The sequence below is a fragment of the Stomoxys calcitrans genome, chromosome 3, assembly GCF_963082655.1.
Source record: "Stomoxys calcitrans chromosome 3, idStoCalc2.1, whole genome shotgun sequence".
Taxonomy (NCBI): domain Eukaryota; kingdom Metazoa; phylum Arthropoda; class Insecta; order Diptera; family Muscidae; genus Stomoxys; species Stomoxys calcitrans.
Genome location: NC_081554.1, coordinates 194,004,148 through 194,021,319, shown reverse-complemented (window position 1 = coordinate 194,021,319; position 17,172 = coordinate 194,004,148). Strand labels below are relative to the sequence as shown.

Sequence of the window (17,172 nt, the reverse complement as noted above, 5' to 3'; positions counted from 1 at the left end):
ACACTATGCGCAAAATTAAAGCCTAATTGAAAATTGAGGCTTCCAGGGGCTCAAGAAGTCAAATCGGTAGATCGGTTTATATTGGAGCTATACCAGGTTATAGACCGATTTGGATCGTACTTAGCACTGTTGTTGGAGGTCATAAAAAAATGCCATGTGCAAAATTTCAGCCAAATAGAATGAAATTTGTGGCTTCCAGGGGCTCAAGAATTCAAATCGGGAGATCGGTTTATATGGGAGCTATATCAGGTTAAAGACCGTACTTGACACAGATGTTGGAAGTCATAACAGAACACTACGTGCAAAATTTCAGCTAAATCGGACAAAAATTGCGGCTTCCTGGGGCTCAAGTAGTCAAATCGGGAGATCGGTTTATATGAGAGCCATATCAAAATCTGAACCGATATGACCCATTTCCAAACCCCAGCGACCTAAATCAATATTAAGTATCTGTGCAAAATTTCAAGTGGGTAGCTTTACGTGTTCGACGGCTATCGTGATTTCGACAGACGGACGGACATGGTTAGATCGAATCAGAATGTCGAGAGGATCCAGAAAATATATTCTTTATGTTGTCAATACGCAGATCAATATTTCGAGGTGGTACGAACGGAATGACTAGTACGGTGGTGGATATAATTATAAGTACACCCCCATCCTAATAAGCATATTCATAGACTCTTACTCGTTATCTTCTAATTTGAGCATTCAAATATTCCTAAGATACCTGCCTTTTTTATGATTCGAATTTACTGATTACATATCAAAGGCTTAAGCCGGTCTCAAGATTCCTCATGACCATGTAGTGTGTTTCGAAGTAATTCGCTTGCCCTAGAGTGTGGCAAATGATTTATGTCATATTAAGGGATTTTGTTGCCTCTTGTTTTGGTTGCGTGCTGCTATGACCATGTTGTTATGTGGTCTTGTCATCTTTAGGGAGAAAACTTGGAAAAGCGCTATAAATCCCTGTTTCTATGTTTCATGTCTCTGTTTTTTTTTCCTCTTTCAGAACGCTTTCGACGTTCCAATGATGATGTGCTCAGTCGTGCCAAAAAGCGCACTCTAAAGATGACCATAACCATTGTAATTGTTTTCTTCATCTGTTGGACTCCCTATTACATCATCAGTATGTGGTATTGGTTTGACAAAACATCGGTGGATAAGATCAGTTCGTTGGTACGGAAGGGCTTATTCATATTTGCCTGCACGAATTCATGTATGAATCCCATTGTTTATGGCGTGTTTAACATAAGGGGACGAGTAGGAAAAGAAACGGTAAGTGATAATTTATAAAACTAAAACTGTTGTTGGTCTTTATTGTCAACTTGACAGTGGCATTAGAAAAAATGCTAAAATGTGTAAAAGGTTTAAGACGGTTTCGATTGTTATGGAAGTTTAGGAATTTAACAGGTTTTTTTCCGAAAAATGTGTGAGAGTTCTGATAAATGATTCTAATGCTATTGAAATTGCGTATCAGATCAGCTTTACGTACGGAAGATTAGGTTGTAATCAGACTCACTTTGACTTAATAGCCATTTGTGATGCCACAAGTGCGAGCGTTGAACCAGCCAGCTTGCCGTAGATGGACTTTTATTCATATCCAGGCGACCTAGTGTTGCATCTTAACTGTTCAGCGTAGCAAAAGCAATTTGCCCATGAACATTCCATTAACTGGGGGCAAACTTCTCACAAATTAATGAGTGCTGTCCGATTTAATTTTAAGCTCAATGATAAGGGACCTCCTTTTTATAGCCGAGTACGAACGGTGAGCCGCAATGTGACACCTCTTTGTAGAGAAGTTTTACATGGCATAGTACCTCACAAATGTCGCCAGCATTAGAAGAGGATAATCACCGCTGAAAAATCTTCTGATGTTCCTGCCAGGATTCGTACCCAGGCGTTCAGCGTCATAGGCGGACATGCTTACCTGCGCAACGATGGCCTCCCTTGAAGCGAAGCCACAAGTTTAATTTTTAGACTTTTCGCAGTGATACAGTCTCTGTTTCTCATTTCCTGCACTGTTAAGTGTATAAAATTCAGGTATTCTTACACCGGTATTCACAAAACTTTATGCACATTTGAAATAGGTTTATTTGAGAGATTACCTTTATGGAACTGTCAAAAAAACTTATTTTAAGGCTTCATTAAGTTTTGTGAATATGAGCGTAAGTCCAAAAACAGATGTGTCGTTCATCACATCGAGTGTTCTCCGATAGAACAACGTCTACTCTTCCTGTAATCAAAAGGACGTTTAGAGCCCACGAAGCGGCTATACAATAATGGAGATTTATCGCAGAATCCACACAGTGCCAGGGTTTGAATTGGCGTTCGTCAGAATTTATACACATCCAGGCGTAGTTTCTCGTAGTCGGCTCAAAGATACCCTCTTTCCCGTTTTCCCTTTTAAATTATGCAACACTACTTTAAACTCTCGTCGGCAATTCACTTTTAGAAACTTGTTTTGCCTTGCTTTTATTTTAAAATCAAACTTTTCAAGATATTTTCTGGCTTAGGGTTCGCATTACTTAAACTTGCAAGCTCTTTATACATTACCTTTATTATCACTTCCTCATATTTTTCACCACTCTCTTTTCCAGTCTACCACAAGTAATCGCCATACATCCTTATACAATCGTGGAGATTCGTCCAATCAATTGCCCAAACATTTGCTCAACAGCATTTGCGATAGCAACGTTAAAACCACCACCACCCTGCTGGAAAGCGAGAGTGATCTCCCTATGAATGGTAATCACAAAATCAAAAGTGCCGAGCTCACTAAAGTCGATGTGGATACTGATTCACCGGTAATATGCATAAAGTAAGTACACACCACACCTAGATGGTGATGATGATGATGATGAATAACTCGTCCAATCGTAGTCATGTAATGATCACAAAGTATCAGCCACTAACTGTTGATTAACCTTTTGGCTGGCAGGCCAATAAAATTGTAATGCTTATCAGGTATTGCTTTTTAATCAAATCGTTAACAATTTGATTGTTTATAATTGCATGGACGGAGCGCTGTATATCTGTTAGATGACTTGGTGCACAGTGGTTTTGACAAAAAAAGAATAGATGAGGGAAGATATATTTTTAAAAATGTAAAAAAAAAAATATAAAAGAAATAATGTTAGATAAAGTAAATATAGTGAAAAACATTATTTTTTTATGCCCTTCACCATAGGATGGGGTTATATTCATTTTTTCATTCCGTTTGCAACACATCGAAATATCCATTTCCGACCCTATAAAGTATATATATTTTTGATCAGCGCCAAAATCTAAAACGATCTAGCCATGTCCGTCCGTCTGTCTGTTGAAATCACTCTACAGTGTTTAAAAACAAAGATATTGGGCTGATACTTTGCACAGATTCCTTTTTTTGTCCGTAAACAGGTTAAATTCGATGGGCTATAGCGGACTGTATCTTGATATAGCCCCCATATAGGACGATTCGCCGATTTAGAGTCTTAGGCCCACATTTATTATCCGATCTTGGGGCAGTGTCTGAAAGTATCTGAAATTTGGGACAGTGAGTTGTGTTAGGTCTTTTGATATCTTTCTTCAATTTGGCTCAGATCGGTCCAGATTTAGGTATAGCTGCCATATAGACCGATCTCTCGATTTAAGGTCTTGCGACCATAAAAGGCGCAATTATTGCACGATTTAGCCAAAATTTTTAGCCAAATAAAACGAGTGATTGGTCTATTTGGCAGCTATATTGAAATCTGTACCGATCTGGGCCGAATTGAAGAAAGATTACGAGTGGCCTAACGCAACTTATTGTCCCACAACCGAAACCACCGGAGTAAATCTGGACACAAGCAGTTTGAGTCTTATCGCACTTTCTGTAAGGCGTTATACTGAAACTTCTCCGTATAAAGTTCGGATATTACAGATGCTAATTCCAAAATCATGATTCTTAATTCGTTTGCTGGGGTCGTCAACATTAGGTGTGTACGTAGATTGTTCAGTATTGTGTACAAGAGCGGCACTATAAAATCATGTGAATATCGTGGACGGGTTAAAGATAGTTACTCCAGATGACGCCAGGGGAGGTCAGTGTCCACAACTGAACTTATTATACCCACTAAACCTCGAAATATTCTTCTGTTACACCTCGAAATACTCTTCTAAGACCACATGAAGTGTATATATTCTTGATCGTCTCGACGTCCTGAGTCGATTTAGCCATGTCCGTCCGTCCGTCTGTCGAAAAAACGATACTGGTCGAAGGCGTACAGCTAGCCGCTTGAAATTTTGCACAGATACTTAATATGGATGTAGGTCATTGGGGATTGCAAATGGGTCACATAGGTTCAGATTTAGATATAGCCCCCATAAAAATCGATCTCCCGATTTGACTTCTTGAGCTCCTGGAAGCCGCAATTTTCGTCCGATTTGAGTAAAATTTTGGACGCAGTGTTTTGTCATAAGTTCCAATAGCTGTGCTAGATACGATTCAAATCGGTCTTAAACCTGATATAGCTTCCGTGTAAACCGATCTCCCGATTTGGCTTCTTGAGCCCCTGGAAGCCGCATTTTTTTCCGATTTTGCTGAAATTTTGCATGTAGTTTTCTGTTATGACTTCCAACAACTGTGCTTAGTGCGGTTCAAATTGGTCTTAAACCTGATATAGCTCCCATATAAATCGATCTCCCGATTTGACTTCTTGAGCCCTTACGAGCCGCAATTTTTGTCCGCTTTGGCTGAAATTTTGCATGCGGTGTTCTGTTACGATTTTCAATATCTGTGCCAAATACGGATGAAATCAGTCTATAATCTAATAGACTGAATTGGACCGTACAACCGGTCTCTCGATCATCGTTGTTCTGTTCCTTGAAGCTTTAATTTTTATTTGGTATGTAGAATAAGATTATGCCCTTCAACTTAATTTATTTGCATAAATTTTTAACAGAATTCATGGTGGTGGGTTCCCAATATTCGTCCCGGCCGAACTTAGTACTCTTTTACATGTCCTACCTCACCTCTCCCATTCCCTTCGTCATATTCTTCATATTTTACCTCACCCATTATCTAGTATATACCATAAAGCAAATTTTTGTTTTCACTTTTTGAAATTAGCTAGTTTTACTTTTTTTCCCACTAATTATAGCATTGAATTATATATGTATTCATTATTGAATTTCACCACGGAAACTGATCTTTGTACCCGTTTTGTACCTTAGGGTATTTTAATTGAAATCAAACAATAATTGATTACATTGTAAAGGTGTCAGAGCAAGATCATGATCATAATCGTGACTACATGGACCACTATCATCATTATCGTCATTAGAGCATGAGTTGTGTTAGCTGTGGTGTACTATGAACAAAATGGTTACTATAATACTATTGTTAATGATTTTATCTGTTTCTTTGTGTATTTTTTATTGCTATGTATGAGAGTCTGTCTATACTTTTTCCCCTTTGTATTGTTTTTTCATTTCTATTTTCAGTTGTGTTGACTCGATTGAACTTACTAATCTGCAAAAGTCATAATTAACAACAGCTACACAAACAACAACAGCCAGTCAGCTGCTGGCGGCAACAACAAACCTAAGAGTACCAAAGAACTAATGAGATGAGATGAAGCAGATAGAGAGAGCCATAGAGGGAGAATGGCAAAACTCTGGACTTTGAAATCTCCGCCTTTTGCAGCAAGCCCTTACTAAGGCTAAGGCTCTCTTAATGTTAAAATAACGGTAATGTCTCTCCATATGCAGCGAGGTTGTTCAATGTACTCTTCACTTAGACATGAAATGAAATGAAAAGAAGACTCACTCATACGCTATCTCTCCCACTTAAGAAGCTTTATAATGATCACCCACGAAAAAAAAAAAACAAAAAAAAAAAGAATGGCAAGGGCAAAAAACCCAAAAAGGCTTAGGTCATATACAAATACATACATATATCTTAATGCTGTTGTATGTTCAAACCTATTTTTGTATGAATGTAATTTCCTTTGGCTTATAAAAAATAGATTTAATTAACATAATTTAGTTAAATTTGTTTTTTTTTATGGTTTTCTTAAAATATTTTGGACGATTTTTTGTCATTTTGTCATTTTGCCATATGTTGGTTGGCTAGAGGCATACCCATTATCATACACATACATACATACTTACACAGACATACCAGAGTCTTTCGCTCTATCTCTATGTAGTAGTTGTGTTAGTTACTTAGTTTTAGATGAATTTATATATTTTAATATAATTTTAGACTTGTAAGCGAACTACAGCATCTACCACAACAACAACAAGAATATTTATTTATATGAATAAAAAACAAAGACGAAATGAAATAAAACAACAACAAAAAGCTTCTTTACCTTACATTTCTACAACATGGAAATCAAAATTAATTAAGTAGTTTTGATTTAATCGCCTTTTAATTTGTTTGTGGCCAAAAAGCTGTAGCGCTGAGGATGATAATGATGATGATGCTCCGCTACTTGGCTACTCATCTCAACCATTAGGCCCATAGTCGGCGGATGGTGTCCAAGAAACAAAAACTGTATAATTTTCATATGAATATTAAACTTTTGTAATCACCAGATATCACTCCAAATTGTTTGTGCTCAAATTGATCGTAAGTCCATTCGTTCGTTTTTGGCAAATATGCATAATTTATGTATGCGTGATTTCCATTAAGATAAATTGCTATTTAATTAATGTTTATTGTATGGTGTCAATGATTTTAAAGATTTTGATGGGCCGCCGGCCAATATAACAAAATGCTAAAATAGCCTACCTCTCTTACATCCCTCCCCCTACTACTATACAGACCAACATCAGCCATACCATTTTTTGGTGAATGAATTGGTTTTGCTTTGCTTTGCTTTGGTTTTTTAATGCGCATCGATTCATTGATCAAAGTTGTCAGACTACTGTCACGTGGCTTTTAAAATCTCTTTAACTCAAGCGTATGCAAACAAGTGTAAGTAAGCGAGCATCAAGTGAGCGCGAAACCGTTATATGCTCAAAAATGTTATTAATTCCCATTAAGTCACTTTCAATTAAATTGATATGTGGTAGAATTTAATATGCATGGCAGGAAGACACCACGACATAGATATCTCAAGTTATTTTATTTGTCTGTATTCGCGAGATGCTGCAGTTGTGAAGATATTTCGAGCATTTGTAGGAAAAGGATGCATGGCGTTTTCAAGAAAAAAATTGTTTTAAAAATTTGGTTTGTTATTATAAAAAATCTAAGAAATTTATATATACAGAATATTTGGAAAGAGGTCTGCAGACTTTATAACGTGGCACGTCGTAAAAAGGAGGAAGTTACTGGGATGTGTATTACACAAACGCTCAAGGAATACGATAATACTATCAGAGAAGCAAAACGCGCATTATGGAAGTTTTTCTGCGAACAGGTCGATAGCGTTAATGACGTCTCTAAGATGAAAAAATTTCTCTCAAAAACCCATGTCCAAACTAAAAAGTTGGTAGACGACATGGGAGCTATTTGGCATGCCCCTAAAGTTGGCCACCTCGGTATTTCGAAAAAATTTTCGGGCATCAAAATCTTCATTTGTGGTCTGTTTTCCAAATTCATTTTTTGCTGGATATTGCTTTAGCAAAGTCCGCTCGTGAAGATATCTTTATAGGTTCACAAATGGCAGACTTTTTTTTCCATCATTTTTTGGATTAAAATCCCGGCAAGAACAAAAGCGAGTTGCCATCTTCTCTCTGATTCTGGCATCATTTGTGATTTATATTTTTAAATGAAAATTCGAATTAAGGTCCATTCCCTCTTGGACGCCATTTCTGGAAATAAAAATGTTTTAATGTTGTCATAGTGAAATATAGATGGTTTAGATGAATCGATGAAAATTTGAATTTTTGTGTGGAGTCACGAATTAAGGCCCATTTCCCCTCTAGAACGCTTAGTGTAGGAGATAAAGCCATTTTAAAATTTTCTTCGTAAAATTTCGATTTTTGATGAATTTTGAATTTTTGTGTGGTATCACGAATAAAGGGCCATTTCCCTGTAGGACGCTTAGTTTAGGAGATACAACCATTTTAAATATTTCCTTGGGAAATTTTGAAGGATTTTCGATGAAATTTTGAAGGATTTTCGATGAAACTTTGAATTTTAACATGGTGTCACGAATTTAAACCCATTTCCCTCTAGAACGTTAAGTTTAGGATATACAGCCATTTTAAAGTTTTCCTCGTAAAATTTAGATTTTTGATAGTCGACATTTTGAATTTTTGAATGGAGTCATGAATTAAGGCCCATTTCCCCTCTAGAACGCTTAGTGTAGGAGATAAAGCCAATTTAAGGTTTTCTTGGTGAAATTTTGATTTTTGATTGATTTTCGATGAAATTTTGAATTTTTGGATGGTGTCAAGAATTAAGATCAATTTCTCCCAGGGCGCTTAGTTTAGGATATACAGCCAATTTAAAGCTTTCCTGGTGGGACATTGATTTTTGATGGATTTTGGACGAAAATTTTTATTTTTGTATTGTGTCACGAATCAAGGGTCATTTCCCTCTGGAACGCTTAGTTTATGAGATACAACCAATTTTAAATTTTCTTTTGGAATTTTAAATTTTGAAGTTTCGATAAAATTTTGAATTTTGCATGGTATCACAACTTTAAAACCATTTTCCTCAAGGACACTTAGTTTAGGATGAAAATTTTGAATTTTTGAATGGTGTCATGAATTAAGGTCCATTTCCCTCGCTTAGTTTAGGTGATACACCATTAGTTTAGGAGATACGCCCATTTAAAAATTTTGAAAGTATTTAATATCTAGATTTTTGATGGATTTTCGATAAAATTTGGAACTTTATGATGGAGTCACATATTAAGGCTAGTTCAGGAGATACAATAAATTTAAAATTTTCCTACTGATATTTCGAGTTTTCGAAGGATTTTTGTTAAATTTTGATTTTTTTGATGGAGCCACGTTTCCCTTTAGGACGCATGGTTTAGCAGATAGGGATTTTTTATGAAAATTCTCTACGACTCATCGTTCGGTCTTGGCGTAAACAAAAGGAGTTCCTTTATGAACGAGCTTAAACTCGGTCTTTGATATGAGAGAGAGAGGCGCCCCGGTAGCCGAGTTGGTATCGTGCTTGGATTGCCAGGGTTCGATTCCCACCAGAGGACTTGGTTTGGCGTTACTATGGTTTCACAATGGACTTAAAATTGTCTAAGCAAGTCTGTTAATGACTGCCGCTTTTACCTACCTTGATATGAAAGAACCTAACCTTACCTTGATATGAAAGAAGTATCCTCTGGTGTAAATTTGGGGGGAGCAGGTTGGTGTAAGGCCCCTACTCCCTCTTCAGTGTGCTTGGTGTGGTGGGATTCTTGAAAATGCAATTTGCACAACCTAGATGCCTGATAAGTGTTTTCCAATTCTCCACAGGTTTTTGTGCTAGAAAATCCACTACACTCGTCTCGCCTTCTTCTTGAAACTGCCAAAGCCAGCACGAAATCCCTCTCTGCCCTCTGTCGTTTTCATTCTTGCTCTTATTGCTGGGTACACTCAGTTCCGTTGTAAAATATGAATGATTGGTCTTACGCGGCGGTGCTCGTGCTGGTTATGCCTTTAGAAAGACTTCGTTCAGGCACTGCATATTAACTTCTCTCAGTTAGTCTTTCTACAATTTATTTTCGGACTTCTTTCTATCCCATGTTCAACCAATGCACCATGCCTTCCCGTCTAAGAACACAGCCCATCATACATCCTTCTCCGAAACTTCAAATTTGAATTTATTATCACTTTTTAAAAATAATTTTGTTTTCGATTTTTATTTTAAATTTTTAGTCAAAAATTTAATTTATTCCAATTCTTAGTACAACATTATTCTGCTTTATTTAGTTTCCAAATTTGTATGTCTTGGTTTAAATATTTTTATTTTTGAAAAATTACTAGCGCCTTTAGTTTACAACATAACACAGAGACTAATCGCAGAGGGCACCTCCATGTTGACCTCAGTTGTCAACAACTGTCACCTGGCAATTGTTTACTTTGTGTTCAACTCGGACTACAGTGTGTTGTCATTTCATGTTTTGTTTGTTCACAAATACTTTTTTTTTGCTATGCTTCTGTCAAATATGTAATGACAGACAAACATTATGCTAAACATTGTGTGACTTATTTATGATTCTATAATTCCAAATAATCTTGGTGAAATATAAAAAAAAATCATGTGCTACATTCAGGCAAACCAAAAATGAGTCATCATTTGTGGTGGCTGTGAATAGGCGGCAAGTCAACGCGTACACAAATTATTCCAATGGGTGGAAGATGGTGGCGATTAACTAAATGCTCTGTTTTATCGCTGAAGAGTGATTTCTGCCAACATATAAGATCCCTAAATACGTCACTGTAGATAAACTGTGGCATTGTTGAATTTGTCCACTTGGACAATGGCCAATGGTTAAATAGTTGTTGAGTGCTAAATTAAATGCTATGCTAATGCAATGCTCACACCTGTCTGCATTGCATGGTGAGTATTTACAAGTGAGCGACATGCACGCACGCACCAACGACTGCAAAGTATGGCAGGTATGTTAAGCTGCTCTCGCAGCTACTCGCATTGCTATGGATATTGTTGCATGCAATGTTGTTGCTGTATTTACCCCACCACCCCCCTCCCACAAAGAGGCAGATTTTTCATCATTACGTCGTATTGTGTCACCAAACGTTTTGCAACTAATCAACAGCTACTCAATGTGTTTGTTGACTATGACCAAAACTCATGAGAGCAAGTGGTAACGATATGTCTGGCATTGTGACAGCCGCCGCCGAAGCAGCTACAGCATCGTTGACATAAGGAGTACAAGAGCACAACGCATGACAAAGTCAAATGGAGCAGCATTTTTACAAAGACATTTCTTTTTGTAGAAGTCGCCACATAGATGTGGGCTTGTTACACAGAGAAAAAAATATTTAAAAAATTAAAATTTTTTTTTGTGCATGCAAAGTGGAAATTGGCCCATTAACATTCCATTAAGGAACAGGGACAAACTTCTCACATATCAATGAGAATCAAACTTCTCAAGCTCAATGATAGGAGACCTCCTTATTATAGCCCAGTCGGAACGGCTTGCCGTCTCTTTAGGGAGAAGTTTTTACATGGCTGCCATACTATTTTTACACCCTCCACCATAGAATGGGGGATATAATAATTTCGTCATTCCGTTTGTAACACATTGAAATATTGATCTGAGACTCAACAAGTAAAAGCGTGATAAGTTCGGCCGGGCCGAATCTTGGGAACTCACCACCATGGAAGCTATATCAGGTTATGGACCGATTCGGACCGTACTTGGCAAAGTTGTTGGAAGTCATAACAGAACAACACATGCGAAATTGTAAGGGCTAAAAGAGTAAAATCCGGATATCGGTTTTGTCCTAATCGGACAAAAATTGAGGCTTCCAGGAGCAAAAGATGTCAAATCGGAAGATCGGTTTATATGCGAGCTATATCAGGTTAAATACCGTTTTGGGCCGTACTTAACACAGTTTTTGGAAGTCATAACAAAACACTATGTGCAAAACTTCAGCCAAATCGGACTAAAATTGTGGCTTCCTGGTATATATGGGAGCTATATTAGGTTATACACTGATAAAGACCGTACCTGGCCCAGTTGTTGGAAGTCATAAAGGTACACTACATGCTAAATTTCATTAAAAACGGACACCATTTACGGCTTTTGAGGGCTTAAGAAGTCAAATCGGGAGATCGGTTTAAATGGGAGCTATATCAGGTTAAATACCGATTTGGACCGTACTTGATACAGTTATTGGAAGTCATCACAAAACATTGCATGCTAAATTTCAGTCAAATCGGACAAAAATTTAGGCTTCCAGGGGCTAAATATGTCAAATCGGGAGATCGGTTTAAATGGGAGCTATATCAGGTTATACACTGAAAAAGACCGAACCTGGCACATTTGTTGAAAGTCATAACAAAACACTACATGCAAAATTTCGGCCAAATCGCACAAATATTGCGGCTTGTAGGGGCTCAAGAAGTCAAATCTGGGGATTGGTTTATATGGAAGCTATACCATGTTGTGAACGGATTCGGACAATACTTGTCACAGTTATTGGAAGTCATAGCAGAACACTATGCGCAAAATATCAGCCAAATCGGACTAAAATTGTGGCTTCCAGGTACTCAAGGAGTCAAATCGGGAGCTCAGTTTATGAGAGCTATATCTAAATCTGAACCGCTATGGCCCATATGCAATCCCTAACGACCTACATCAATATTAAGTTCCTGTGCAAAATTTCAAGCGGTTAGCCTTACGTGTTTGACCGCTATCACGACTTCGACAGACGGACGGACATTACTAGATCGACTCAGATCGTCGAGACGATCAAGAATATATATACATTTTGGGGGGTCCTAGATGAATATTTCGAGATGTTACAAACGGAATGATTAGATTAGTATATCCCCATCTTATGCTGGTGGGTATATATTTTTGATCGTCTTGACATTCTAAATCGATTTAGCCCTGTCTGTCCGTTTGTCGAAAGCACGCTAACTTTCGAAGGAATAAAGCTAGGCTCTTGAAATTTTGCACGAATATTTCCTATTAGTTTGAGTCGGTTGGGATTTTAATGGGCTATATCGGTTCATGTTTTAATATAAAGCTCTCATATGAACCGATCTCTGGATTTGACATCTTAAGGCTCTAGAGGCCGCAATTCTTACCTGATACGGCTGAAACTTTGCACCAGGTGTTTTTTTTTTACTTCCAACAACTGTGTCAAGTATGGTCCAAATTGGTCTTTAACCTGTTTTAGCTCCCTTATTAACCGATCTCGGATCTTCACTTCTGGAGCTGCTAGAGGTCGCAATTATTATCCGATTTGGCTGAAATTGTGCGTGAAGTGTTTTGGTATGACCATCAACTGTGTCAAGTATGGTCCAAATCGATTTTTACCTGTTATAGCTTTCTTATAAACTGATTTCGGATCTTGACTTCTTAAGCCGCTGGAGGGCGCAATTGTTATCCGGCTGAAATTGTGCGTAAAGTGTTTTGTTTTAACTTCTAACAACTGCGCCAAGTACTACTAAAATCGGTTCATAATCTTATATAGGTCCCATATAAACCGATTGACTTCCTAATGCTTTAGGGGGCGCCATTTTTATCCGATTCTGCAGAAACTTTTCACCAGGTGTTTTATTTTGACTGCCAACAAATGTGTCAAGTATGGTCTAAATCGGTTTTTAACTTGTTTAAGCTCCCTTATAAACCGAATTCGGATCTTGACTTTCTGGGCCGCTAGAGGGCGCAATTGATATCCGATTTGGCTGAAATGTTTTGGTGTTAATATCAAAAACTGTGCCATGTATAATCTAAATCGGTTCATAACCTGTTATAGCTCCCTTAGAAACCGATTTCGGATCTTGACTTCTTGAGCCGCTAGAGGGCGCAATTGTTATTCTATGTGGATGGCATTTTGCGTGAACTGTTTTAACTGCTAACAACTGCGCCAAGTATGGTTTAAATCGGTTCATAACCTGATATAACTCCCATATAAACCGTTTTCGGATCTTGACTTCTAGAGGCGATAACTAAAGGGCTCAATTATTAACTAATTTGGTTGAAATTTTGCGTAATGTGGTTTGTTTACGTTGACATAGAATTTCGTCGAATATTAGCCTTACAACTTAATTATTTCCAGTGTAGCTTTGATTGATCAGATGGAAAACGATCATTTCCACACTTGTTCGGTTGTACTTGTGTGTGCAGTGGTGAGCCTCGAAAATGCTTGGGCAGAGAGAGCACAAAATGATGATGAAAAATTAACATAATGACACTTTGGTGGACAGGCCACCCCAACTACTGCTATTAGAAGAATGGAGCATTGAAATCTTTTTGTGTTTAATTTTTTATCGTAAACTATGATAAATTATGGTCGTAGGTCTATGGCGAAAGGCTATGAGAGTCTATGATACACGATACACACTCACACTTTTTGGCGTTTAATTAACATGGGTGATTTGCTAAACTTTGTGCTGTTCTCTTGTCATTAGCCAAAGATGAGGGTGACTATAGAATGGAAAGATGGTGGGGAGGTGGCGATCTTTGGGAAGATGAAAAATATCCAATTTAGAAAAAATGCCAACCTACATAGAAAAAGACAACAGAATATATCTTTGTGTAAGTCTCTGGTACTCTGTTCTATGGAGTGATTGTCAATCATACTTAGCCAAAGCTGGAACATTGGTAACAGTTTGTTTGATGTCTTTGTCGCATATAGCCAACAGTGCCATTGTTGGCTTTACTCACCCCAGGCAGCCCCCATGACTGGTGCCTTAAATGATAATGCCGCCCACCAACTCACGGCGTTACTGCATGACATTATACGCTCACTCATCACACGTTGTCATTATTCATCATAGTCATCAAGATGCAGAGCAGAATCTTGGCTCGCTTCACCGCATGCCATCCCAGCATTGACTCTAAAATGACACGGGTTGGTTTCTTTTGTTTGGTCCCACCATCTGTCCGTCTGTCTCCTCACTATCTTCACTCTTATACAAGATCGTGATTTAATTTGTTTATGGAATGGCATTCCACATTTGATATGATATGATTTTATTTCATTTGATTGGCTTTGGTTTCCAGCAACGATCTTGACTTGTCTTGGCCTGGCCTAGATTATTAAGTCATTTTCGTGAAGTCTGAATTGACATTTAATTCTTGAAAATTGAAGTCACCATCGAGCCATCCACCATCCACAAAAGATGAGGGAGTTCATTTGAATAATTTTCACTTTCTGCTTATTGGGGTTAAAAGAGGGAGATCACAATGGTGAATAGCCGCTGCTGGCAAAGACCCTTAAACCTGCTCTTGTTTTTTAATTAGCCCAGCGAGTAAAGAATTTTTATAAGGGGCCAATAACTAAATTTTCCTTCATATAACACCACCGCCGCCCAGGAGAACAGTGTGGGTTCTTCGCCCACTTGAGCTGTCATCTAAATCACGGGTAAACTGATAGCTTGGAGTTATCCAAAATGAAAATATAATGGGCATTCCATATAATGGCCATATTAAGATGATCTTCCAAGAAAAGTTAATCAATTTCTATAGTTCCAACAAAAATTCCATTGCAGATAACAAAGGAGTTGCATTTTTCCCACAAAAACATTCTTTCAAAAATAAAAAATTGCCACCAATAAAATGTTTGAAAATGAAATTAAAAAAACAAGTAAAAAGGCATTAAGTTCGGCCGTGCCGAACTTTGGATACCCACCACCCTGTAAACCCCCTTTTGTCACAATCCGATAAAAATTGGATAACTGCAGCCAAATTCGGCACGGACATTGAGTGGTCTTATAAATATAAGTCGCTGTTGAATTTTGTATATCAATTTTCAACAAAATCGGGAAATAAATAAAGCTTTTATGAGCTTCACACCCTTAACCGGCATATCGGTCTATATGACAGCTATATGTAAATACCTATGTCCTATTTTGACCATATTTGGGTCAGAACTACTCACTGTTTCAAATTTCAGTGAAATTGGTAAAAATAATGCTTTTATGGGCTTCAGACCCTTTATCGGGAGATCGGTCTATATGTTAACTATATCTATATATAGTCCGATCCAAACCATATTTGGGGCGGATGTCGAAAGACCTAAAACTACCCACTGTTTCAAATTTCAACGAAATCGGGTAATAAATAGGGATTTAATGGGCTTCAGACCCTTATCGGCAGATCGGTCTATATGGCAGCTATATCTAAATATAGTGCGATCTGAACCATATTTGGGTCCTATGTTAGGAGGCCTAAAACTACTGACTGTTTCAAATTTCAGCGAAATTAGGCAACAAAAAAAGCTTTTTTGGGCTTCAGACCATTTGTCGGCAGATCGGTTTATACGGCAGCTATATCTAAATATAGTCCGATCTGAACCATATTTGGGTCAGATCTCGGGAGGACTAAAACTACTTAATGTTTAAAATTTCAGCAAAATCGGATGGGAGGTTTTTATGGGCATTAGACCCTTTATTGGAAAATCGGTCTATATAGCAGCTATATCCAAATATGTTCCGATTTGGCCGTTCAGGAACTTAACCAGCGTGCATCAAAAAGACGTATCTGTGCCAAATTTCAGCGCAATATCTCAATTTTTGAAGCCTATAGAGTGATTAAAACAGACGGACGGGCAGACGGATAGACGGACAGACATCGTTAAATCGTCTTAGAATTTTACGACGATCCGATATATATATTTTATAGGGTCGGAAATGGATATTTCGATGTGTTGCAAACGGAATGACAAAATGAATATACTCCCATCCTTCGGTGGTGGGTATAAAAATAAGAAAAATATCAATTTGAAATTTTTATACCCTCCTCCATAGGATGGGGGTATACTAATTTCGTCATTCCATTTGTTATACCTCAAAATATTAAAAATCAAAATAAGAAAAATATCAATTTGAATTTTTTATACCCTCCTTCATAGGATGGGGGTATACTAATTTCGTCATTCCATTTGTTATACCTCAAAATATTCGTCTGAAACCCTCTAAATCATATATATTCTTGATCGTCATGACATTTTAAGTCCATTTAGCTATGTCCGTCCGTCTGTCAAAAGCACTCTAACTTTCGAAGGAGTGAAGCTAAGCGCTTGAAATTGTGCACAATTTTGATATAAATGCCATATAAACCGATTTTGGGTCTTGACATCTTGAGCCTCTAGAGGACGCAATTCCCGACCGATTTGACTGAAATGTTGCACATGGTGTTCCACTTCCAATAACTGTTCTAAGAATGGTTCAAATCAGTTCATAACCTGATATAGTTGCCATATAGACCGATCTTGGGTCTTGACTTCTTGAGCCTCTAAAGGGCGCAATTTACATCCGATTTGGCTGTAATGTTTTAAATCCATCTAGCCATGTCCGTCCGTCAGTCCATTAGTACGTCCGTCTGTCGAAAGCAATCTAACTTTCAAAGGAGTAAAGCTAGGCGCTTAAAATTTTGTACAAATACTTTTTATTAGTGCAGGTCGGTTGGGATTGTAAATAGGCCAAATCGGTCCATGTTTTGATATAGCTGTCATATAAACCGACCTTGCGTCTTCACTTCTTTAGCCTCTAGAGGGCGCAATTCCCGTCCGATTTGAAAATTAGCATGAAGTGTTTTATTATGACTT

General features: G+C 37.7%; 1 protein-coding gene across 6 annotated transcripts in view; it reads left to right on the top strand.

Moving 5' to 3' along the window:
• Positions 1–6,368, top strand: part of LOC106084036 (adipokinetic hormone/corazonin-related peptide receptor variant I) — a 32,158-nt gene extending 25,790 nt beyond the window's left edge. For 5 of the 6 annotated variants that reach the window (XM_013247585.2, XM_059364392.1, XM_013247501.2 and 2 more), the window contains exons 6-8: positions 1,010–1,275; positions 2,598–2,818; positions 5,464–6,368. In XM_013247585.2, coding sequence (XP_013103039.1) covers positions 1,010–1,275; positions 2,598–2,818; positions 5,464–5,506 — 530 coding nt within the window. In that variant the 3' untranslated portion in view covers positions 5,507–6,368. The remainder of the gene's footprint in view (positions 1–1,009; positions 1,276–2,597; positions 2,819–5,463) is intronic. The other variant, XM_013247751.2, reaches the window with a different exon arrangement.
• Positions 6,369–17,172: the final 10,804 nt, after the last annotated feature.